General features: G+C 37.5%; 1 protein-coding gene across 1 annotated transcript in view; it reads left to right on the top strand.

Moving 5' to 3' along the window:
* The window catches only part of DACH2 (dachshund family transcription factor 2), a gene marked incomplete at its 3' end in the record, with an annotated part of 304,056 nt that overhangs the window by 237,030 nt on the left and 40,340 nt on the right, over positions 1-26,686 (top strand). Inside the window, exons 5-6 of the mRNA XM_082004276.1 lie at positions 1,612-1,784; positions 13,310-13,445. Of these exons, the coding sequence (XP_081860402.1) occupies positions 1,612-1,784; positions 13,310-13,445 (309 nt within the window). The remainder of the gene's footprint in view (positions 1-1,611; positions 1,785-13,309; positions 13,446-26,686) is intronic.

Genomic DNA, 26,686 nt, shown 5'->3' with positions numbered 1-26,686 from the left:
GTTTGTAGTTTGCATTTAGTTTGCATGTCAATTGGACTTTAAGTAGACATACAACTCAATGTGGCCAGATGGTGTCTGGGAGTTTTGGAACTCTATAGAGGAAAGATTATTGGGCTGTTAAGGGAGATATGCAGGGGAACAAAGGCTTGTGGATGTAAGCAGTGAAGGGGATTGTCAGTATGGTTTAAAGTGATGGGAGATGTATGTGGGCTTTGCTTATTACCTATCATAATTAATACTGGTGTGGATCATCATCTGAAATATAAAGTGAATCATAAGACATCAGAGTTGTTGATCATGATATACTCAGGCTAAACAGAAATACGTGGGAGCTCAGAATATATACAGTCCTGCCTTTCGTGGTGGGCACAGTGGTATTTTTATATCGCTATAGTCAAATTGTATTGGAATAATATAAGCTGTATCAGTCACTGTTATTTTTTTTATTGTGGGTTCTGTCGCACACCAAAATGGTGACTGGCCTTCTCATTTAAAATACTTAAGATAAAGCCAAAAGTTAAAAAACTTTTAGAAATCATTAATGGGAATACTGTATGGTTGTATTCATATGGTTATGACTAGCTCTATGATTGTTATTTACTACTTGTACCTGAATTTTTAAATGAGAATTTCTAAACTAAATTTCATTTAGAAAAATTATAAGATATTTTGTCTGGCAGAATGAGTCCTAGTTTTTCTGGGGAAGAAAAAAAAAATTTTTTTTTCAATACCCAAAGGTAGCTATCTTCAAGTGCTCTCTCTAAAGAATTGTTAAATGCAGAATAACCTGAAACAATTTTTTCAGTGAATTGGTGTCCTGGTTTTGCTTTCCATTGTAGTCATTACTAAATACAATAAATAATACACTGAAAAAATAAATAATGCTGAAATAGATACTAATGAAACACAAGAATCCAATTCTTGCTAGCAGTAACATCACCCTTCTGGCAATGTCAAGATCTGCAAGTTGGTCCAAATGAATTTCATATCTTCTTAAATTGTTTTATATACATAGCAGAAGACAATTTAAAGTGACTCTTTGGAAATGAAAACCTCTGGCAAAAATTTTAACCTCTCATTACATGTTCCGGTTCACAGACCTGTACGGTAGTTCAGTAGTGTCTAGAGTCAAACCCACAGCTTCCTGTATTCAAGAAACAGTCCTAATATAAAAACCTAGTCTCAGGTTGAAAACCTAGTCTCAGGTTGCCATGTATGTGAACTAATAATAGTAAGAGGACTTGGTAGGAGTATGTTGTCAGATAAAATTATTAATAAATATTTGATTATTGGGAAAACAGGCAAATATCTGCATGTTTTGTGGTTTTTTTCTTTATTGCTTTTAATAGAGACCACTGAACTTACGCATTGTTGTATGTTTGTTTTAATACTGTGTTACCTTATAGCTGTATGTTTCTTTACCTAATGGAGACCATACAGCCTTTTCTGGAATACAAAGACAATTACTCCCTTAGTAACATCAAAATTATTAACACAATAATACTGAGTTTGACTAGTCAATGTTCCAGTAGAATATAGACTCTAAAAAGTAAGGTATTGGCTTATAAAATGAGGGACTGACACATATAACCTGCCCGTGCTCTCTTTTAGGGATAGACCTGCCGTTTATGATGATGCCCCACCCTCTGCTTCCCGTCAGCCTACCTCCCGCTTCGGTTGCAATGGCAATGAATCAGATGAACCACCTCAATACAATAGCTAACATGGCTGCAGCAGCCCAAATGCACAGTCCTCTTTCCAGGGCAGGGGCCTCTGTTATAAAGGTAAGAGTCATCTATGAGACTTACAAAAAATAGCTTTTTGTGGCTAACGAAAACATTTACAGTGACTTAAGGAAGATGACTAAGAGGCAGTGAGCTTATGCTGCCTATAGCACACCTGGTTTGCTGTTCCTGACAGTGCTTCAGTTTGAGGAAATACCCACGAGTACAGTCAAGAAGTTAAGATGCTCTGCTCTATCTACAAATCTGTAATGTAATTAAAAACAGATACTAACACTCACTAGAGGCTAGGGGAATAAACAGTGCTGCATCTGTTAAAGCTCAAAAGCTATTCTAAACTGTTGTTTAAAATCAAACTTAATGTTATGCTTAAAAGAAAATGGTATAGAACATAACAGGAACTCTGATGAGGTGCAATTCTAGAGCAGGTTAATAGCAGATAAAATAATCAGAAGTACCTTGGTGAGTATAGCCTCTGATAGGCACACCTAAATTTCCTTCTGACTGGATAAAACGTGTTTACACTTTTAAAGGCTTCTGGTAGTCTCTTCCAAGCAGGTTGTTAAGAAGATTTCACGTCTGTGTTGAGAGCTGAAGTCCTGCCACACACTAAAAAATATGTTGAGACAGGAAATGTTCAAAGTAGAAGGATATAGGATTGGTGCACGTGAGGGATTGGTGCTGTGGGATTCTCCAAAGTGTGTCCTCTTTTTATTGAGCAAATATGAAAGGTTTTATCAATCTAACTTTTGTGTGTATTTGCATGCACATGCATGTTTCTTGTGGACTACACAAAATTTTGTCCGCTCTGAAAGGTAGTTATTTTAGTCCATTTTTCTTTGCTTTTAAATACATGATTCTATACAGCTATGTCTTCTGGAAAGTACATTTTGATATTTATGCTCATTTACACTCATGTATCCCCATCATTCTGAAGTTCTGAGTTGCTTTATTCTAATAACTTCCACTGATTTGCTGAACTTAATCTCTCATATCTTTATTGTAAAACATCTTAATTATAAAATACCATTATTTTGTCATTGAGAAAGTGACTGTTGCCAATATTACAGGCCAATTGTGAGAATAAATTAGTTAGGACTGTGTTGTACTTTCTATTGTCACAGCTTGCTGCTGCAGAAAATTTTGTTTCTACATCAAGCAGGGAAAGAAACTAGTAGTACACAACCGCATGTTTATTTTTCATACTTGTATTTACTGATATTAACATACATTCAGTGAAGAAAGCAAATCTCTGTTATCACATTACAGTAGAATAAAATGTTACGTCTCCCTGTTGCTGAGGTTCTGGAGGTCTTCGTTTTTCTTCTCAACTTCTTCCTAGACCTAAGCATCTTCAAAATTGCCTCAGGTTGCTTTTCTTCTTTACTGAGAGTCCACTTCCAAATTAGGCCAAATGTTGTTGTTATTAATAGTTTGATTTTGTTTATATTTTGTTTTCTTGGATTCTGGGAGGCTGGTAAAATTCAGGGGCGGGGGGGGAAGGGGCAGTCCCCAGTTAGAGACTATTTAAGATGAAGATCTGTAAAAAAATTCTCATCACATCAGTGTGTCTGCACAGTTGTTGACTGGGTGGGGGAAACATGGTATCTCTTATGTCCAACTCCGTAACCTTTTCTTTAACTGTTCAGAGACCTCTTGAGAAAACCATAACTTAAATACAGCAGTGGAATATTTGTAGCAGCAAGTAGACTGCATAAGCTTTGATTATATTTAAAATGCTATCAGTATGTCAAAATGAAGATTAAATATGTATTTTTAAACAACGCTAGTTCTTTGTAATACAAACCACAGTTTTTGCAAGCAGTTAGGTTTACGGGTGCTCTTTAGCAGGCCCTTGTTGATTCTAGTTACTCATTTACAGCTATTTTTCCCCCCAACACCTGCACTAGGGGATACACGGCATCGCCACAGCAACAGTAGGTCTCACCAGCACTCTAGTGGGAATTATTTTCTCTACATGATGTAGAGGAAAATACACCAGTAGCTAATGTGACAGAGGTAAAGTGTGCATCTATTGCTGTGTTACTCTCACCTGTCAAGTGATGCTGCAGCTTTCTCTTGTTCGTTCTGAGTGGTGAAAGTGTAGATGAATTTTGTTAGAGAGTGAGACTCTTTTTGCCCTTTCCTTCCGTTATGTACAACCATTTAGCTCTGATGACCAATGAAGATGAAATCCTTGTAGAAAGTGAAACATGTGAAGAAAAGCATTGCTGCTGTTACCTAATCAGCAGTATTACTTTTATTATATGACATTATTTAAGTGCATTTAATAAGAAAAAAAATTACTACTTTGAGATAGACTGCAATTCCAGCATCATGACATTATTTAAAATGGGAGTAATTAATCAAATATACTGAGTGTGTATCTATTTCCATACTCTGGTGACTAAAATACCACTTGGCCTGTTTTCTGTAGGTGTGAGAATCAGCTGCTTTATAAAGGTTTTGAATGAAGTCATTATGTTTTTTATATCACGTTTGCCATTTAGGAATAAGCTGTTCTACCAAGACATGCATGATCAGCAAAGTTAACATTTAGTGCTCCAGAAAGAAATGTCATAACTATGAAACTTGATTTCTTCCTGACAGGAACACCATAAATTAGGCAGGCACAATGGCCAGGCTCACAAAACCTTCTTAGCCATCTATAATATGATCTGATGTGGTTATAGCAGCACCTGCTAGCAGTGCTATAGCTACAGTACTGACAGTGCCCCTGTAATAAATCCAGACTTCCGGAGATTTACTGCACATCTGAAAGAGCTTGCTCCATTTGAAACTTGGCTCATATCATTCTGAGGAATCTGTATAATTGAGGGTCTTGTATGGCAAAACCAAAATTTGACAGCAACGCACACTTTACCACCCTCTCTCTTCTCCCTCTTGTGTTCCCTCTTCTTTTATTTCAGAGCTACTCTTCAGCTGGATGAACTCTGCAATCCCGTTACTGGCCTAGGTGTAAAATGCTTTGCCAGCCTGGTCTTGGGGACCAGTCTGGGGTGGAACTTGGCTGAAGTACACTTGAATCATGCTTTAGACTAGAAACAGTAGTGAATAAATGTAGTAATTTACTGTCATCCAATAATTTTGTTCCTGAAACTCAGAAAAATCTATTCAGTGATGATATTTTCAGGTCTTCAGAAGCAAAGTTTGGATGGGCCCTTTCTACAAAAGGGAAAGGATTTTTCACGGTAGTTTATAGAACCAACTCAACTCCAGAGAGCAATAACTACGTAACGTTAAGATTTTCATTTTACACTGGACATATAATGAATATGGCTAATTATGTAACAAATGAATATGACTATTAATATGCATTCATAGCACATTATACAGTTCATCATAAAGGAGCTGTTAAGATGTATGCTGAGAAGACAAATTGAATAAAATGCTGAAAGCGTGCCTAAATCTTAACAGGCCATTTAAATTAAATTGGGTCCATAGGAGTTGAGACCTCACAGCACTTAACATGGACAGCAAATACACGAAGAGATGCCACAGCAAAAATGGGAATAGCTCTTCTGTTCATTGACAGTATTTTAGAACCTTGGAATCAGACACATTCCTATAACGACTCTCTGTCCATAGTGGAACGAGGCCTCAAGCTGCGGATCGTCAAGCTATGTACAATAAAGGCATAGGAATGTTAAGGTAGTGTCATCAAATGTAAAGTCTTGATTTATACTAATTAAGCCCAAAGGGGCTTGTGTGACTAAAAAACATACTAGCTTACACAATTTCAGCCAAAAGGCAGGGAGGGGCAACGGGGGAGGTTTGTGATTGGGAAAGTATAAGGGGGGCTGGCAGGAGCCAAGTTCCGGAGCTAGGACTGTGCGAATCTTTGCGTATTCACTGAAAGGGCACATTCCCAGATGTCCTTTGAAAGAGGTTGGTGGGAGACACTGTGGTTAGGCGGGGCTTGAAATTGTGGGAACCGAATCCAAACCAGGGGCCTTTAAGCTGCTCCCTTTTGTGTTAGATAGCAAAAGAGTACTGAGAGTAATGAAGCAAAATCATATCCCAGAGATTTGAGAGGCTCTTTTACCCTTTTCTCCCAGTTTTTCCTTCCTTCTTGTTCTATTCGCCCCACATATTTTGCACTTCCCTTGCTTCTCTTGCTCATGTCTCACCCTTCCTCCTCCATCTCTCCTCCTTCTTGTCGTTCTCTCTCTCCCTTCTGGCTCTCTAACCACCTCTTCTGAACCGCGGAGAGATGTGCTTCTCCTGAGTAGGAGTATTTCTGCAAATTGGTTTCCTGCTGTCCCTTTTTCTTCCGTTGTTATTCCCTCACGCTTGCTGTATTCCTGCTTTTCTCTTTCTGCTCTTATTCAGGTCCCAATTAGGAATAAATGGCACATTTGTTGAATGCAGCAGGAAAATGCAGGGGGTGAGGAAGTAATTTAAATGCTTTGTCTCAAAAAAACCCTCAAAATAAAGCATTTTTATTTTTGTATTTGAAATCTTATTTATTTCAGAAGTTCACCCCAGTGTACTTCAGAAACAAATCAAAACCCACTCCCCATCCACCCACCCCCACCCTCCCCCCAAAAAAGATGAATTTTAGGTGAAATGCTAAGTTTTGTTTTGGTAGGGAAACTGAAATCTTGTACTTCACATCAACCCTACACAATTTGCATCTGAATATTTTGGTCTACTGATAAACAGAACAAAGCATTATTTGTACAGTGTGATCTAGACATGCAGTAGAGATTTTTGAGTCTCTTTTTCTTTATGTTCTCTTCTTCTCCTGATTTTGTGGGATTGTTAAAGCATTTGTAAAGGATGTATATGACAGGATTTTAAATTCCCTAAAGAGATTACAGATGGGCTATGTAATTATTGCTGAGAGGTGCTATTTTCTGTGAGCTGTACAACTCACATTCATAATATTTACTTGACAGCCAGAAAAATGTGGCCATCTCAGAATACTCTGAAACAATTCTCAGTATAAAAACATTGCCCGTTACAGAATTTATAACACATTTAATTTCACATCTCTCGGCATTCATTTCATTTTGAATTGTTTTCAGAATATTACAAGGTTTATAAAATAAAACTTCGATAAAATGTATGTTATTTTTCTCATTATTAGATTTACTGAGACCTGTTCCATAGCATGTATTCATTGCTAGCAACTTATTGCTGAAGTGGGCACTAGAATATGTACCCGTATCGTACATATGGGGAGAGACATGTGAGATGTTTAAGTTTGCTTCTTATAGGGCTAATTTTTGTGGCTGTATCTGTAGTGAAGGAGTGTGCAGTTTTGTATCTTCTTATTCACTGATACAGAGAAACTGGGAGATGTTCAGGTCCCTCCAAATCACTTTAAATATCCTTCTTATCTCTCCTCCTTTGAAGGGAGACAGATCTCTCTCCCTGCAATGCTGAGAACGCCTTGGTTGTTAACATCAAGACACCTAGTTGCTAGGTTAAATAATAAGCACTGAATGCTTATTTTAAACTTGCAAGTGGAAAAAAAATACAGTAAGAAGCAAGTACTTCTCTTTTTTGCAAAGCTTGCAGGGGAATACTGTTAGGCCAAGCACATACTAGCTTTTAGTTCTGGCTCAGATCTTTTTAGTATTGGCTTAGTCATTTACATTTGTACTTAATAACTAATATAGCTATAATGTGGATTAGATACAGCATTATCTTCGTTAGTCTTGGGAGTGCCTGCCTTTCATTCAGTTGCAGCACTGGGTGAAACAATTCATAGGAGGAGTACAAGTAGAAAGCTTCCACTGCAAGATCCTTTCCAATTTTAGTCGATATACTTTCAGATTCCCAGTAAAATGTAGAAGTAAAATCTTAATATAGGAGTGAAGGTTGCCATAGTTTTCACAGTGACTGCTAATTTAAGAAATGGTGAAGAAGGAAGCTCTTGTTTGGCTGTTTACCAATGCCATCTGATTAGCTGTGGTTTTCTGTTTGGCTGAGCAGCTGGCAATTAATGAATTGATAGGAAGTAGTCACAAGGTAATGGAATTAGCAAGTGAACATCTGGTATTGAAAATCAGTAAACATTGAAGAGTTTTTATGATTCCTTAAATTTGTTGGGAAAATAATTGCCAGTTGACTACAACTGAAACAAGTATATGTACACAGTGGAAAAAACTGCATTTTAAATGGCAAGGTACATATTTTAAGTGAATGACTTCCCGATACACTGCAAAAGATGAATGGGATCCAGCTGGCTTTCAGACATACAGATCCTATCTTATTTTTTAGACCAGCTGTTTACCTTGCTCATCTCCAGTTCTTAGAGCAATTGGAGATACTGTAAGTAGCTCACAAGACCAACAAGTCGTCCTTACTCTTTGTGTGTGCCCATTTTCAGACTGAGAAGATTCAAAATATAAAGGTAACCACTGTTCTTTTGCCCAGAAACAGTAACTCTAACCACCTTATTTCTTGTTGGCCACTGTCTGGCATCATTTCAGATTTAGCACAGCTCCTGCTTACTGTGTCAGGATTATTCTTTTTCTTTGGAAAGCCTTAATGCCAATCATGTATTGCTTTTCTCAATAATGCATTAGTTAAGGACTGTAAGCTTTAGAAGATTATTAAAAATGTGCTTGCTATTAGAATTCATATAGTATTAGTATCAACTAAGGGCAATTGGAAAGAAATATATGTCTTAGTATTAACTAAAAAAAAAAAAAGTTAGCAGTTCAACTCTTTGCTGACTGAAATTGTATTAACTTCTCTTACTATTCTCTCTTATTGAGGGTGGAATTCAGCCAGGGAGATAGAAGCAGTGATATCATGGGCATGGAATTGTGGTCGTTTTGGAGAGCAGGTCTGCAGCCAGTCTGCTGGCTGACTGCTCCTGGTTTCACAGACACCTTCAGAGAAATGAGACTCCGGTTTCTAGATTTTTTTTTTTTAATGGTGTAGTCCATTTTGAAAATCTGAATGGTGATTTGGCAGGCACTGGCAGATGGAGGACTGGCACAATAAACATTCCATTGTGCGAATTAATGTTGGAAAAATTATTCTGCTGGAGCCTATGTACTCTCTGGTTTTTTCCAACATGATCATCAGCTCTGAATCTTCCTTAAAATAGTTGAAAACTCTACTCTAGACCTAAAGACAATAGAATCCCCATTTTTCCTTCCTCTCCTTTTCATTAGCGAGGTCTGGTGAATTCCAGCTCTCCTGCCATTGCAGAGCCCTGTAGAGTACAGAAGGAGCACCTCAATTAAATATGAAATATCAAGATAAATGTCTGAATAAAATATCTAGGCCTCAGACAAACTTCTAAAACCTGCTTGTCAGCAGTGAAATGCCATTAAATCCTCTAGGAACTCATTAATAGATTAACATTTGGAAGAGTAATTACAACTAGATTAGAACTAAGAATAAAGAAAAATAAAGGAAGATTCAGCAGCATCATTTCTCTAAACTCCTGACACAAAATGAAGATCAATGCTATAAAAAAATCAGAGGTAAGGAATTAAGGTCAAGAAGATTATGTCAAAAATAGGTAAGCTGTTCATATATATTTCAAATAAAACTAGTGTGGATGCAACGGTTAGGTAGTGTTTCATATTATTTGAGTGGAATACTACCTCAGAGGGGATAGAAGAGGGATATTGAGGTGAAATCAAGGATGTATCTGGAAATTGGATGAGTTGATGACTTCAGTGCTAACCTAAATCACAACTAAAATTAACAAAGTCAAGCTTTCTAGCTATGTAGCTGCATTTTCTGAGCCAAAGCAAGACGCTGATCTTCAGTGAGACAGTAATATATTACCCTTCAAAAGGATTAAATACTGAGAAAGTCTTTTTTGACAATTTATGTTACAGCTCTGTAAAGGGAAGAGAAAAGATAAGATAAAGTAGGTACTATCGTTAGATAAATAGGTGAGATCTTGCAAAATGTTTCAATTTTTCATAAAATTCTCACAATCTGTAAATTTTATATATATAATTCATTACGTTACAAACTGGAATATGAATCTTGCAAATTTATGAAATAGGAAGAAATACAAATGGAGAAAATATGACTTTATTTAGAAATGCTTCTCTGTTACTGTGAGCATGCCTACTGTAGAACCAGGCTGCACAGCAGTGTGCCGGTGGAAACTGAGCTATTTGCAAGAAGAAAAAAAAATAAAATATATGAAAAGTAGCAAGATTGTAAAATACATAGATGACAAATAAAATGAAGTCATCAAGGTGTAAAAAAATGTTAAGGTTTTAGATTTGCAATTTTCCTATTTAAATGCCCTCATTGATTTGTTACAAATACTGTTAACCCTGTGTTTGGAAAATGGTGAGGACATTATCACTTGTGTTCTCATTTGTAATAAAATAGATTAACTTGCTGTGAAATTTTAACTAGGCTGAGACACAACAGTAGCTACCTAATGAACCAGAGCACATTGCTGTTAAGTAGCTAAATAGATGCATACTGATTACAGGACTGAAAAATGGATCTGTTTACTTGCAAAAAAAGTGTCTGTTCATAGTGTTATTCATTATAGTAGGGAAATTCAGCATTGCATTTCCACACAAACGTTTAGAAATGGACAATTTCTTGATCCATATGCAGTTCTATATGATGATACTCTATTCTTCATTTGTAGTACATATGATACAGAGAAAATTTCAGCTCCTTTGTTGCTCATAGGGAGAAGTGTATCTTCCCTGTATATGTAAATTTTGGTAACCAGTAAGGCATTAGATGACATAATCGACTAATTCTCTTAGAAAGTGATTCACTGTGTGATTAAGAATGACATTATTATTTGACACTTTTCTTTCTGCCTGAACGTTTCAAACCAAGACCCAGAGTTTGAAAGCAAATTACTTGATGCAGAGATTATTTTATAACAAGAGACAATGGGAAATGTAGTTACCAGAAGGAGCTTGAATACTTAGCTTTTCCAAATCATCAGCTTTTGAACTACTCGGATAACTCCCATTTAAGATGACGTATATGCCTGTTTGTGTGACCTAAGGGTTAATTCATAGTCGTATTTGTTCATAGGGTTTTTTTGCAGAACAGTTGGCATGTCTTCTCCTTGGCTATTCATTTTCATGGTTGCAATAGACAATGGAATTTACTTAAACTATGTACTCTTCCCTAAAAATAATCATGTCAAAATGATATCTTAATTGTAAATTGAGTACTCTTGTGGTAACAGGAGAGTAAATAGTGCCAAAGAGGACTGTTAAAACTGAAATCCAGGCACATAAAATTCAAGTCACAGTTGTAGCCTGTTAGCAGTAACCTATTTGGAAGCTCTTATTTACGCAAAGGTAAACATAGGACTTCTAAGCTCAGGATTGCATGTATATGTTTCATCATTTCTTTAGGAGAATACCTTACCCTTCCTGGGGTAAGAATGTGACTTCTTTTAAAAGTAACTTAATAAGCAACCCCTAAGTCAGCCATGACTCTCTCTTACTCTTCTGCTCATCTCAGCAACCTCTAAAACCTCTTTGGGAGACGGAGAAGACAAAAACACAGGAGACTTTAAGATCAGTGACTTTGACTTCCACCCACCCCACTCCCCCAAATTTGAAAATTTGTTTATTTAAAACCATTCAGCTTTCAAGATTTTAAGAACTTGTGACTCAACAAATAGTTTCCTATCAATTAAAACTTAATAAAACTTTCTCATTAGCATTCAAAAATACTGCAATTAAAAGTCTCCCTTTAAGATTTATTAGTTATTGTATGTTCATTAAATAACAGATCATTAGTGAAAACAGATCCTTTGAGGATTAACAGCTATGTCATAGATACTCATCTGTTACATGATTTTGAGGCTCAGTTGTTGTTTAATGTACAATAACTGTCCTATTAAAAACACATTCAATGCTACGTTTTCAGCTGGTGTGATTGCAATAGGCAAATGCCACCCCTTGTTATTCGGAGGATCCAGTGCCGTTGTTGCATCATTCACAAATGTATCTGTAAATATGAAGATGAGTGTGGTTTAGAGAGATGGTTTGAACGGGTAAAAGAATATTCTTAAAATGTCGATCTTACTGCCAGTGTTATTAATGAATTGCCTCAATAGGTTCTGAACAGAAGCTATTAGGGTAGCTATTTATAATGGAAAAACTATTCGAATCTACCATTCTTTTCCTAAAGCTATATTATTGATTTAGGACAGTCTAGCAAAAACTGCGTAAAAAGTTCAGATGCTATTGAGTTTATTTTCAAAAGCACATGGTAAATTGCCACCAAGTAGACAGATTTGATAGTCTTAATGAAAAATATTTGAGAACAGGTTAGAAAGGCAGAAAAATTGTGAACTTCCTTTGAGACAACTTACCCAGATTACACTGTAATTCTGGTTTTTGATGAGGTGGGGGCAAGAGGATGTCCCTTTTCATAGAAAAGAAAGTAATATTTCAGTTCTGATTTTCCACAGGGAACAGCTGATTGCCACGGATGAGGGTAACTCCAAAGATGCAGTTTCTGGAATTCTGTAAATTCAAGCATCTCTGTATAGTGTTTCTCCATTGGAGCTACACTTGAAAGAGGGTTTAAAACATAGAAGGGATTTTAAGATAAGAATATCTAGAGTATCTCAGGCCACGATCTGTCCTTTTTAGAAGATTCTCATTTTTTATTGGTCCTGGGAACAGGAATGAAAGGTCCTGGAATTTTTAATTAATTCAGAAAAATTACACATGTGGAGTCACTGGGCTGGAAGGGATCTCAAGTGGTCATATAATTTCTTGCCTTCCTCAAAACAGGATGAATTATTACTTATTGCCACGCTTGTCTAAGCTGTTCATAAAGATTTTTGCTGATGAAAACTCCATGTCATCTTCAGGCAATCTGCAAGTATAGATACACAGAACTGCAGAATTTAATTTTACTAAATTTTTATAATTTCTTATCCTTTTTTTTCCTCCTTACCTAAAGTACTGTGCATATTTAAACTAGAGTTTAATATCAAAGTTTTTTGTGCAAATGTACATGTAAGAATTTGCAAGCACATTCTTATTTTTCTTAGCCAGTGGTGCTTTTCGTGCAAAAGTGAAGTTCTTACCAGCACCACAGCTTTTAAAGTTTGTCTGAGTGCTACTCCGAGAAGATATTGATGTAATTTATTCAGCTACAGATTCTAGTGGGTGTACAAATTTGACTGCGTTTAGTGACTGTTTAAGTCCAAATCTGAAGTGTTTATTTGAAAGGTGACTCATGTATGTCAATTTTACTATCTGTAGGTTAAAAGTAGTTTGTGAAAACAACATGAAAGAAGACTCTTCATGTTCCTATGTGTGAAAAAGTCAGAAAATTTTTTAAAAAGTTACCAAGAAAGTAAGAAAAGGTGGCAAATGCAGTGTCATGACACAAAGAATGAAAAGCTGTGCCCAGATACATTTCATGTAGAAGGCTATACTCTTTTGGGCTGTAGAAGACTATACAGCTCTTTCGATGTGAATTCTGCTAACTATTTATCTCGGAAAGACCGTTTGTTATTGCTATTTTAGCCAACCTCATTTTTTCATTGAACTTAAGTGAAGTTCATGAATCAAATTGCACAGACCTTGTTTTATTTCTGTTTCAAGGAAAGGATTCAAGACAGCCCTTCTCCAGCTCCATCTCTAGAAGACAGTCAGCGACCTGGGAGCCACGCTTCTTCCCACCAGAGCAGCAGCGTGTCTAGCTCACCATCCCAGTTGGACAACACACCAGACAGAATTGGTCAGTGCTCTGCAGCCTCACACCCCTTCGCAATTACTGGCCTCAGGAACTTTACAAGTTTGATGAGGCAAATAGTTCTTTGCTGGGAAACTCAGGAAAGCACTCACTTGCTAAAAAGACCCAGAAAGTTCATCGCTATAGTTTGTTTTATTAGGTTTATCACTATGTAGAGCCCAGCCCCCAGACTCATTCTGTGCCAGTATCCACCTATGCACAGAATATATCACGCGTTTTCTGGTACGACCAACTCCTCTTGTGTGCTGGAGTACAAAAGTGCCTCTGAAGGCACCTGGAATTGAAAAATAGCAAGATCTCTTTTCCTTCGTACGTATGTCAGAAAATCATATAAAAGAATATATGATGGCTGTTCCCTTCCAAAAACCTCCTCATGCCCACACATTCCCTCATCAGCATGAGGCTGAGGGCTTTTTGATTTTTGGGGGGTCTCCACCACAGTTTTCACAGCCTGTGCATTATCGATCTTGTGTTTAAAATGCTAATTCAGTCTAGAGGAAGTTTAGATCCTATTCTTGGTGCTTCCAAGAGGGATCTAGGACAAGTCAATTAACATCTCTTCACGTCATTGTATGTCAACACTGTTGTCTTCACAGTGACTGGAGCCTGTGCAGGCATTGCTGAGCTAGATTTAAACTACAAAAACAGTGCAGTCCATGTAAGTCAGTGTAGACTTCACTCCCATCAAATAACTACTCAGCTGCCTGCTGGGATGTTGCGGTTTTGACTCTGGTCCATGCAGCAGCCCCAGAGCACTGTGTAGCACAGCTGGCTCTACACAAACTAGTCAATGGAAGCTGAACTACTTTGCCCAAACATATGCACACGCAGGGCAGAGACTAGAAAGTAGATTCCCCTCAGCTTTTTCATATGTCAAATAGGGCTAGCAGTCTACAGGACAAGAAATGTAACTTCCTATAGCCACAGTGAAAAAGGGACTTTGTCCTCACTGTGGCTTTTGAAAGCTCTGTAACTTGTTTTATTAATAGTAGTAGCATACACTGCAAGCCTCTGGGCTCCAGAAATGGTGCTGAAAGTTTTTTAAAGAAAACTGAGTTTTATGTTAAACCAAACGTTTCTCTGTGTTGAAGTCTGATGTTTACTGTTTTAAAGATAGGTGTGCATGTAATTTGTTTTTATATAAATATATGTATTTCTTTACTTTTGCAATTTGAAAAAAACCCAAAAAACTTTACCTAAAAAATGGCGATGAAGTTTTGAATAAGTGTCCTCACTGGAATAACTTCAAATTCTGTGATTGGTTAATTGCAGAGAAGGAAATGTTTTAATCGAATGAGTACAAAGAAAATAGGCATCCTGAAATCACAAACTTAATACCTCTCCCCGATCTTGCAGTTGTTAAGTAAAGAATCTTTTTCAATAGTACAGTGCATTGTTTTTTCACTGTCATCTATCAATTTGGGTTACTGTCTATCTGTATTTTTTATTAAGCTTGCTGCTTTACAGATAATTACTAATACTTAAATCCTTAAGTGTATTTTTCCCCAAAATTATTTCTGTGAAGTACTTTTCTAATTAGTTAATTTGAACATTTCATAGGGAACAACATTCATCTCAGTAGTCATTTGTGTTCTATCGTGGTATCTTTGTTTAATCAACTTGAGCAAATTTGCTTTTGCTGCATATTTTATTTGGCTCTAAGTGCTGAACTAGGATGGTGAAATGGTTGATTATGGACAACAAAAATAGTCAATTGCTTTAGAACTTATGTGGTATAAATAAATGTTAAAATAACCAAACTATTGACAAAGAGGAAATACAGTTTAGTATTTGCCTCTCTTCTGACACTTTTTTTTACTGACAAGGTTATATAGCTGTGCACTCTAATTTTTTAGCTATGCTGACCAACAGCAGGGAAGGAGAACTCATTGATCAAGAAACTGGGACCAACCTAAAGAAGATACAAAAGGATAAAGGTAAAATCACAGACTGTTTTCCATCTCAGGCATTTAATCACATTTATTATGTGTTTTATTCCTTTTTCTAGTATTCTGCAATGGCATAATATTATAAAGTTAAGAGCGCTAAGTGCGTAATTGCAATGAATAATGTATCCAGTGAATTTACATGGTGTTCTCCTTAGGAAGTGTAAACAATCCAATCTTTGCTTCTTTATGTAGTATGGGGCTAATGTTTTGCTGGTCTTTTGACTCAATTATTTATCAAGTTCCTAGCAAATATTTGATTAGTCACATGGTATTGTTTCTTTGCCCGCAGTGGATGTGTGTGCAGACTACTCTAATGCTGGTATGTAGGTGAGGGAAATAAGCCTGGTTTTTTTGTGTGTGTGTAATAATACTACATTACCTCAGAAGTGAGAGACAGCAAGGGAAGAAGTGATGTTTGGCCTGTGGCGATTGTCCTGCGGGCAAGGAAGTGGCTCCTCTGCTCGGTTCCCCCTGCAGCGATTGTTGGGTACTGGAAATTAAATGTGTTGGTGTGTGTGGGTAAGCCCTGGGGAAGTGCTGTAGTGACAGAGAGCATGTGGCATCTGTGGCTGCACATCGAGGAAGAAGCAGCCATTTTGTTTCCTTGCTAATATAACAAAAATATAAATCATATTAATAGGCAAGAGGTTTATTCTGGCGGTACATACAGAAAGCACCGTACAAAATGAGTGCCTGCAAAGAAAAGAAGATGGGATATAGTTAAAGAAATGAAAGAAAGCCGAAGGTAAGTGAATACTGGAATAATACCGCAAAGGCACACACTGAGGGAGATAGTAAGGTTTCAGAGTGAAAAAGATGTGAAGGAAAAAAAAGGCAAGGGAGTGATTGAAAGAGGAGACAACATAAGCCAAATGTACTGGTAAGTCTACTGTAAATATGAACATTTTGTCATAAATGAAACCACAAACTGATTTATATTTTGGTTGAGGTGATTTTAATGTGTTTTCTGAGAAGACTAAAAGGACAGGTATAGACAATTTTATAAGCTACTTTAAAAGAGAATTTGAAGGCTCCATTTGCCCTGTCTCCAGACTTATGTAAAATTATTTGAGCAGATTGATGATTTTGTATCATCAGCTCTATTCCTTAGATGTCCACGACTGATCCAGTCATGGGTAGGAAGAGTCTGAAACTCCATGTATTTTGTATTTCCATATTCAACTCCCTCCTCTTGAAAGAAGAAGCTGTTTTCTATTCACTGGTTTTTCTAGGCATTTAAGCAGTTCCTCATTAACCCCAAAAGAGCCCTTTTGTGCCATTCTGAGATAATTTTCTGCCTGGATCATCACGCTTAAATCCTTCCCTCTTGACTCATGTTGGCATTTATGGACCAACACCAGAGGCTAAACAGTTATCAAGCATACCTTCATTCCTGAGATTAAAAAATTCCATTTCTGTAGTAATTACATAGGTGAATATTTAATCTAAATCTGAAAGTGTAGTTGATTTTAATTTTGAACTGTGCATGGTTTCTTGCCACATGTTTAGTCATTTTTCAGCAAAATGATTCAATATCCTATGGGGTTGTAAGATGCAAATCATGTAGTTATTGGTAGTAGCAGTCCTGTCACTTAGGATGGATGAAGGAAGGTACAGTTTAAGAAACGGAAAAGACAATTCAGAAATCCCAAAAAGCATGCAAATAATTTGAACCCCACTGCCTGTTGACCTCAATTCCTGGGCCCCTGTGATCATTGAACGTTCCTTGTAGCATGTACGTTACAGTTCAAAGGTGATGCTGACATTTTGCATACCATAATTCACCTTAAGATACATGTTTATTCATTTCCTGGTTTACATTTTTGAATAGTAGTGTTTATCTTAAACTGATTATGTACTGGGAAATATGTCTTTATAAATGTGTTACTTCTGCAGGCACTCACAGCATCTTTTTAGAATGCAGTTAGTGTTGAGAGATTCACTTGCATCAGAAAAAAAACGCTTCAAAATCATCAGAAATTTTAAATTACCATTTTAAAGATAGAATACGGTTTCTGTTTTTCTCCTTGGTCTGCACAGGTCAGTTTTTTCTCTGAAAACATGAGAATGAGAAATTTTTTTTTTTTGTCCAGTACAGATGTAATTTTCAAGTCATCCCAGAGCTCCAGAACCAAAACCTTTTAATCACATTATAATGGGACAGATGCTGAAATTTTAAAGGCACCAACATTGTATATCCAACAGTTCCAAGCTGATTTTACGTTTGGCAATGTGACAGACCTATATTACAGTTCCTGTAGGAATCTCTTGTTTCATAGGCTACAAGCACCCAATAACTGATGGACTGCACCAGCAGGACAGAGTCAGTACTCCTGAAAATCCACAGCCTGTGTGTGCTGGGCCTTTCTGTCACCCCATACAAGCGCTGTTATTCCTCAATGGTTTGTCTCACTCCCATATAGATTCTCTGTTCCTAATACTATTATTATTCTCTTCTGTATAATTATTTTGGGCTCTGATGCACCTCAAACATGTCGAATGTTTTACATAGTCAGATGTGGACAGTCACTGAAGAGTGTGATCTGTGCTGGGTTGTTCAAAAAATATACGTGTAATTTGTATACAGAACAAGCTTTGTTTTTCAAAACCTGCTGTTACTTTTACTAAGGCAAAATATATTTACCATGGAAAAGATTTTCAAAGTTATTAAGCAGGAATGTAGTTAAAATAAAAGTATCAACATTTATTAAGTATGACAAGTAAGCGGTTTATACAGCCGTGGCAAACATATGTTTTCACATCTGTTTTGAGTAATATCATCATGATTTTAAAAATGATTTATAGCTCTGCAGGCCATAAAATGCCAGCTTTGCTGTAAGTTGGAAGTTTTCAAACAACAAAGAAATTATTGAAGGCATATATTGAACATGCTTTTATGTTATACACCTTGACATAACTTTACAAATCCGAGCACTCTGTAACAATTAAGACAGCAACAAATGAAAATTAAGTAACTAAAATTTAGCAGTAGTACTACTTATGTGAAATCTTAGCATGAAACCCAATAAAAGTTACTGTAATTATTATAGGCAAATACTGTGATATCCCTCAGGATACACAATTTTTGTTTTCCATGTCCCAGTTTAAGTGATCTTAGCACCAGACAAAAACGTGCCACTTTGTTCTCATCAAGGTAATTTCAAGGTAATTAGGGCTGAAGAGAATATAGCTTAACAGTTTTTCTTTAAAGACAGTTAATATGAGGTTTGTTCCAGTTACATTGAGCTGTTTGCATATGTTGGTGGGGCAGAGTTTACAGAATTGGCAGCTGTCTCAAGGCGGAGGGGTTAGAGCCCATACGCACCATACCTTTAAGCTTTTCAGAGGAAAAATGCCATTAAATCTCAATTACTCGCACCCTTTCGTCATCTTTTTAGGAAGTGTGGTCAGGCTTAACATTAGAGGACAAAAAAGTCAAACATCTTTATGGGTCTGCAGTTTTATTTTTTAATACAAAATACATTATTGTATTATTGTCAAACGTCTTTAACCATTATGGCACACAAGCATTTTGCCTCTGCATCCATATCGGGGTGTGAGTGAAAACCATATGAAGAGCAATCTGTATTTTATTTTGAAATCGCTAGTGAAAGGACACAGAGTTAGAAAATCCCTCACAGAACATAGCCCCAAATGTTTACAGAAACCTAAACACCAATTCTTCCTGATTGTGCTTACTTGCTATGTCTGGTTTTAAGGACTTACATTTTACCTGCACAAATGCTCACAGAAATTAAATTTTAAATTCATCTGCTTCAGTGTATGTCCTGGAAAAAATCTCTATTTTATGGGAAAGGATTGTGTGTGACACAGCCCTGCATAGGCTTTATAGAAACCTCCATGTGAATTCTGGCATTAGGAAGGTTAAACGAGCTAGAAAAGAATTTGGCCATGCCTTCCAGTCAGATTTAAATGCTGGTACAATTATCCTGTTTGACTGCATGACAAGAAATATTTCAAACTCCTCATACAGAATCGAGTAATAAAAGGCACTGGCCCAACTCTTGCCTCAGAAATCGATGGGAATGTTCATGACGTCTTCAGTGGGAACAGAGTTTGGCCGAAGCCTGGTATTTTGGAAGATCACTCCCCCAGCTGATGCTACTGGTTGTTACTCAAGACACTCACAGGCTGCGCGAGTGCTGCACCTCCTGGACCGGTGACGTGCCCTGAGCCCTGGTGAGAGCCGGCACACGCCAGCCCAGCCGCTCCGCTCTGATTTTAGCGGGAGGCAAGCAGGACGTGTGGGCCCTGGGGGACCACGGCATGCTTTGACCGGGTGCTCCCATGTTCGGGGCGCTGGAGCTGCACTCCACCCTAAGTGAACCAGAGTAAAATTTCATAGGAAAATTTCATAAATGACCGGTATTGTCAGACTTAAACCATTTTCAAGCAGTCTTTGAGTAGAAATAAAGATTGTATTTGTTGAGAAAGTGGTTTGCTCTGAATTTCGCAGAGCTGCTCGGTGGCGATGCTGCCCTCCTTTAGCCCAGTAGTCTGCATCTTCAGAGCCCAAGTCTGGACACAAGGGCTACGTCTCGTGTTTCCAGTAGATGGTAGTCTCCAAAACTGTACATCTGGCAGCTATGCCTTTTCATTTTATTAAAGAACACCTTTCCCTTTATTACTTCAAGGAAATGGGAATTTTGCATCATTTCTGTCAGCTGAGTGAAATATTTTCAGATGGCCAGAGACTACGGTAATGAAAGAATAACTATATTTATTGTATTTCATTAGCGGAAAAGAGGGTTTATGCTGTTTAAATTAATCATTGCCAAAGGACTGGGTTACTCACCATGGGAGGGGAACGAGCAGGTGCAGAACACCTGAAACAGCAACAGGCCCCAGTGGTAGGGTTGTCCTCCAGAGAGAGGACTTTTCCAACAATTAATCTGAAAGCATCCAGATGGAGAGTGCAAGGAATAAGACAGAGCTAAGAGTACGAAGCTGTACTACGCGGCCTGTATACGATAGGTGCCAACACTTCAAGTGTTCGCCATGCTGTTTCTTTGATGTATCGATGCTTGAGTGTTAAAGATAGAACAAGAAAAAAAGCAATTTTCTTCACGAATGTGCTCATGAATCTCCTCTTGAGATACATGAAAAACTCCCCAAATTAGAAGTGAAGTCGTGTTCCTTTTGGTATCTAAGTGTGTATGTTAGAGACTCAGGAGTCATTTCATAAACAGTGGATGCAATTATATATAGTTGTAAAGGTTGCAAGGGTTTCTTTTTCCACAAACCTTACATGCCATGTGCAGTGCAAATGTTCACTGGAAAATTCAGAGGTATTTTTACATTTTCTATCCTCTGAGAATACCAAAAGATAAAGAGCATGGTGCTCTATCTTGAGTAAAGGCTTTTTCCACAAGTTGTTTTTTGTTGTTAAATTTAACCTGCAAGTGAAGTGACAGCTGTTAAAATGGTGGCCTGAGAATAGATGTGATCTTTCGTCCGTCAGTCGGTCAAAAAAACCCTCAAAAACCCAAACTCGTGAAACCAAGGCAAACTCTTATTAACAATTAGATTCACAATATATGTAAATAGAAAGTGATGGTAAAGCTTTAATTTTTAAGTGTGTAGACTCATATCATTATGATTGTGTGTTTAACCACTGCTCAAACGTTTATAAATACAAGGGCAGTTATGCACGAAATACTAATGAAGTATTCCAAGGTGACATCTTTTACATTAAGTTTTTATTAGTTCTTTATTTGCAGAATCGTATTTAAGAATGCATTTTTTCTAAAGAGTAAAATACCTGCTTCATAATTATCTTGGCAGATGGACCAAGACTGTTTCTTACATTGATATATAATTTATTAATATGTTTTATTTATTAGATTTCAGTGACTTTAATGTATTGCTGTCTAAACACTACAAATTATGAGTCTATGTAAATATGTTGAAATAATGAAATTTTCTTTAGTGAAAAGGCTTTGGATCAAATTCTGTGGTGAAGATATTCATATAAGTCCGTGGAATAAAATGGGCAAATAAGAACAAAGTAAGATGGGAATAAGGTAGCTACTCTCCAAAGTCAGGTTGCTTCTTCAGAGTTTACCATTTCCACTTTTCCTCCAATTCTGTGAATTCAGTCCATCTTACTGAGCTGTATCAGATTTGAAAGGCATAAAAAGGGGAGAAAAATTGCTGATTGGTACCCAGTGACCTAAGAAAGCTTTTGGATTAGGCCCAAGAATCTTTTCCTTAGAGTTAGCACTTGTATTAAAACTGACCCTTTGCATTCTCTGATTCGTAATACCTCTGATGCAAAGTCCTTAACCTGAAAACTGCAGTTGGTGACATTCTTAATGTCTATGAGTTATTTAATAAGTTTGCCTTCAGTCCTCATTATGAGCAGTAAGATCTGAAAAATATGCATCCTGAAAGGTTGCTGAATGGTTTTCTCATGTTACAGAAATCCTGGAGATCGCGGGGAATGCTCTGATGGGGGTTCGGCCTCCCCTGCCTGTGCTTTGAGCCAGCCATAAGCACCAAACCTGCTCCTGAGAAATGGTGCATTTGTGCATTTGTGTGCCCAAGTGTGTATCCATGCATACATGTATGGAAAGAATAGGTTCTTCTTGAAATTTGGGGTTGTATAGTCAGTATATGTTACTGAAAAAAACATATTTCTCACAAGGACAACAACGACTACCATCAAACACTTCCTCACTAGGAAGCTACTTAGAAGCCACCAATTTCTGCTCTCATTACAGGTGTCTGTTATGCGAAAAGAAGTTTTTGGTGTATTTCATGCATTTGATTTAAGCTTAAGTAAGTGAATGGATAAAAATTTAAATTAATAATAAAAAGTATTAATTTACAGTTTTGAAAGTTTTGCAGTATTTGTGTCTGAGGAAGACCTTCAAGAAATTCATAGAAGCTGCACTTCATAAAATATAGGTTTCTTTTCTAGTGAGCTAGGCTTTAGAGTTTGTCGTGTTGTCCATCACTTGATGTTATATATCAGTGAAATACCGAGTGGCACAGTCACAGCTGTGGCCCTGGCTCCAGAACCTTTGTTACAGTCAAGAACAGAGAGGTCCAAAAATGCTCTTGATTGTGACAGCAATGTGTGCTCCTGCTTTCGAAGGCAAATCCAGCCTCTATAGCATCAGTGGTCTTGGCTTTATATAACCTAATTTCTGGAGAATTTTCGAGAGCTGCAGGTGCTGGCAGGGGGATGCTCTGCACTGGGCCAGCGGCCCTAGGAAAGCTGAGTTTAGGGGTTACGGGGAAGCCTTGGAGCGCACCTAGCACAGGTGGGTGGTATTTTTATGTATTCAAGGACTTTTTTCTAATTTGATCTTTTGAATATCTTAACATCGCTCTGTGGAGCATGTCGGCCTTCTGTCTACAAGTCACATGAAGGTGGCAGTTCAGACCTCTGTTTTCCTTACTGAGGAGGATTTGCTGCCCAGAGGTTTCTGGTGACAGGAAGGCTGAGAACAAAACCATACCTTTATGTGCATCCCCAGAGTGTTTGTGTACATGTGGCATTAGAACAAATATTCCTGATAATAAAATGTAATAAATCCTTAGTGGACATAGAAGGTAGTGAACTAATCTTCAGATTGGAAGTGGAAAAAGGTTATTTTCTTCAGATAGATAGGTAGTCATGAAACCAGAATAAATGTGTTCTTCATTATGTTCCAGACATTGCATTGAATTACGTCGATAAAGTTACACGATATCTTGTTAGCAGAGCTGATATGACCCATATACTGAAGCCAGAAGCCGGTGGGGCTGCAGAACATAAGGAGGTCTGGGCCACAGCCAGCTCAGGCTGTAATTTCAGGGAAATCAGATTTCATGCTCGATTGTTGGGGCAGAGGGCACAACTACAGTACTATTTACTGTGCTAGTTATTTGTTTATTATAGCCATATTTATTTCTGGGGATGGAGAGTTCTGTTAGTAACTTCTTTGTACTATCAGCTGTACTTTGGAAATTAAGCATCGTACCTGGCAGAATGGGGGGCCACAAGAGTAACCAATCAATATAATTTCAACTATTTAAAACAAGCACTTTATTTTGAAGAAAAATGACCCATTTTAATTCTTTCCATGAAACTCCCTGCACTTTGGAATAAGTTCAGTATTAAGGTTGTGTCTTTTAATATATGTCTCTTAACAATTCCTATTAATAAAGTAGCAAGTAGATGCATAGGGGAGATAGCATAACAATCAGCAAGAAAATGAAATGCGTATTATGTATATCACCCAAAACCTTACTCTCCTCACACAGAAAACCACACATACATAGAAATATGTCTGGAAGCTTTTTTTACTTCTTTTTTCCCCATTCTTGGCTGTTTTCAACTTTTTTTTCATATTCATGTTACTATCCTATATGTTCTCCATAAGTTAATTTAGTGGGGGGGGGGGGGAAATTGCAAAATAATCAAGGAGTTGTCATGCTTCTAAAATGTCTCCCTGCTTTTCCTCTCAACTTATCTCAAATCATAGGAGCAACTTATTTGCCAAAAGGATAAACCTTAAATGACTGATGGTGACATTATCATTATACAGTCCTCATGCAACCTCATGTTATGAAATAACAGAATGGGAATAACAAGGAGGACATAATCATTCCTACACAAATGGTAACGTTTCGTCAGTACCTATCTCCACAAGCTGAGCGGTGCTGGGAAGTGCCTGCAAGAGGGGCTGCCCCGGTGGCTCTCGGAGGCTGGTGCCTGCTACCAGATGGGAGGCAAGTGCTTACATTAGCTGAAGATTTCCAGCTGTGAATATTCTTCTTGTAGCAGGTACTTAGGATTGATGAAAAGATGGAAGGAGAGACACCTGTGCCTTGCTGGTTTTGGGATAGCCCAGTCACTGGGGTACTCTGTGGGAAGTAAACTTCCTTCTCAAAACTCCTCTATTTGTAGCAGGAGATTGAATCTCCTCTCCTACGTGAAGCCTCTTGCAGACTGCTGTGTCTCTGCATTGCATCTGTCACGCTATCTCCAGTTAAAGCTGTTCCACTTCATCCGAGTGATTAAATATTCATAAGAGCAGGCTCCTTAACTAGGTCCCTTGGCCTGCTGCATCATCAGCTATACTGCTGAGCTGCTTTGTGTCTTTTCACCCCTCCCCAAACTCCTTTACTAAATAATCCCAAACCAATAGGCTGATGGTTTGAAAACAGGGCTCTTGTCTCTCAAGTGGCCACTGCATTTGGGGCTTATGAGACCATCCGCCAGGGAGTACTGTCATCCCTGGGCTTAGGGTCTATCTCAGTTCCTCCAAATAGGACCCGAGTTAAGCTTCACAGCCAAAATCCATGCGGCCAGAGGGACCTTGGGCGTGAATTTGGAGGGTAAAGGCAGCTGTGAGACTGACTTTTTAGGCTTCTTAGATATCTCATCAATGCCTTACCAACACCTCTGTGCCCAGCATTAGGATTGGCACACCAAGTGCCTTTGTAGCTTTAGCTTGAAGGATCAGACCTTAGAGTATTCGTGAGGCATCGCTTCTATTTCCATAATGGTAGTTTACATGAATACTTGTTAAAATCAGCCCCTAAGTATTTGAGCCACTTTTGAGAGTAGAAGTTGGACTCCTCAGTCGTTTTAAAATGATGTTCATCTGTGATGTATTTGTAATGCCTAATCATGTTCATGAGAACTGTTAAAAATTTATAGTTTCCCCAAAAGGTTGTATGGCCCATACACAAACTCACTCACACTTGAACCTTTTTAGCCATTAGAAGTCTGAAATTCAAGGCAGATGAGTACAAAGCTAGAAAGACAGTGATTACTCCAATACAGAATTCCCCAGGCACACTTCTTCGGTAATGCTTGTTTGTTGCATGTTGCTTTCGAAATGCCAACTGATTTATTTCCTTCTTTTATTTTGTAGTCAGTGTAACAGTAGTTTCCAAAGCAGATTTTTCTTCTAGTTGACAGAATATGACAGGCTATAACAAGTAGTTTAATAAATAAAATTCTGCTTCTAGGTGTATTTTGAGATGTTATAATCTATAAAACATTGTATAGTTTGGAATCTGTCTATTTTATCCGTCACCTGGACTGCTGTGCAATATCTTGATAGCTAGACTTGGCTTGTGTGAATTTGCTGACATATCCTATGGCTTATACGTGTGAAAGTTGTCAGTGAGAGGATACATACCTGTAAAATCTTTAATGACAGTTCAGTGGAGTGCCTCTTCTGGTGTGGTAGAAGATGCCTTTTTGATGTAGAATATGTTGAAGGATGGAGCATCTCTGGTGGATGGCTGAGCTGGAGCAGAAAATGGAATATGTGTGTATACATGTGTGTATTCACAGAGGTCAGGAAATATGAATTGCTCAGAAAATAACGTGTTATTTATACACCTGTAACCTTTGGAGACATTTTAGCTGCTGTCAATTAGGAGATTGGCCTGTATTTATTATTGTTGTCTTGGTTTTTGTTAGTTTTAAAATCTGGAAAGTGATTGTAATGAAGGTGCCCTCCAGGCAAAAGTGTGAAGAAATTCACATATTAAAGGAGGAGTCGCCAGAGTTGCTGTTTGACTTTTGACATTACTGTCATATAGCCTACGGCATTACAGGCAGAAGGGATTTAGATGGAAAGGGGAGCTTGAAATGACTCTATAAAAGGAGTAGATTTCTATATCCTGAATTTTCTTTTAACTGGTGTATTTTAAGGAAGGCATAATATTTTTGTAAAATTAAAATAACAACAGTAATAATAACAATTCAGTTGTACCATAATTCCTCTGTTTCTTTGTATGAAGCTTTTGAGATTTAAAAAAAAAAAAAGCCACCAATATTCAAAAAACATTCAATGAGTTCCTGAGAGATAGTTTTATTGTTTTAAGAACGTTCATTACTAATCTCTCACTATACACACATGTTGAAATCTAAGCCAAAAATAAGTCTGGCACTTGGAGGTTATAGTTTTACTCGTAATAACAATTTTCTCTAATACACAAGATAATTTTTCAGCACCCTGTTTTAGGTTTAGTGTTTTGTAAACATCACTGCCTATATAATTTATATTAAGGATATTATAAATCAGGCTGGAGTTTTCATTTTACACAACCAGCAGCTCATGTATCATCAGTCGTGTAAAATGCTGAAGCTAAATGGTCCCAAGTATCTGAAAAGTATTATCATTCTGTAATAGTTGTAGCTAAATTGACAGCATTTTTTGTGGGTTTTTTCAGCAATGAGGGCTAACCTAGAAAGAGTTGGGGCCTTCCCTTTTGTATTCTGGTTGACTTCAGTGAAGTTGAGTT

Source organism: Phaethon aethereus, assembly GCF_964289735.1.
Source record: "Phaethon aethereus genome assembly, chromosome: 10".
Lineage (NCBI taxonomy): Eukaryota > Metazoa > Chordata > Aves > Phaethontiformes > Phaethontidae > Phaethon > Phaethon aethereus.
The sequence above is the reverse complement of the archived record's forward strand: the minus strand, read 5'-3'. Positions and strand labels throughout refer to the sequence as shown.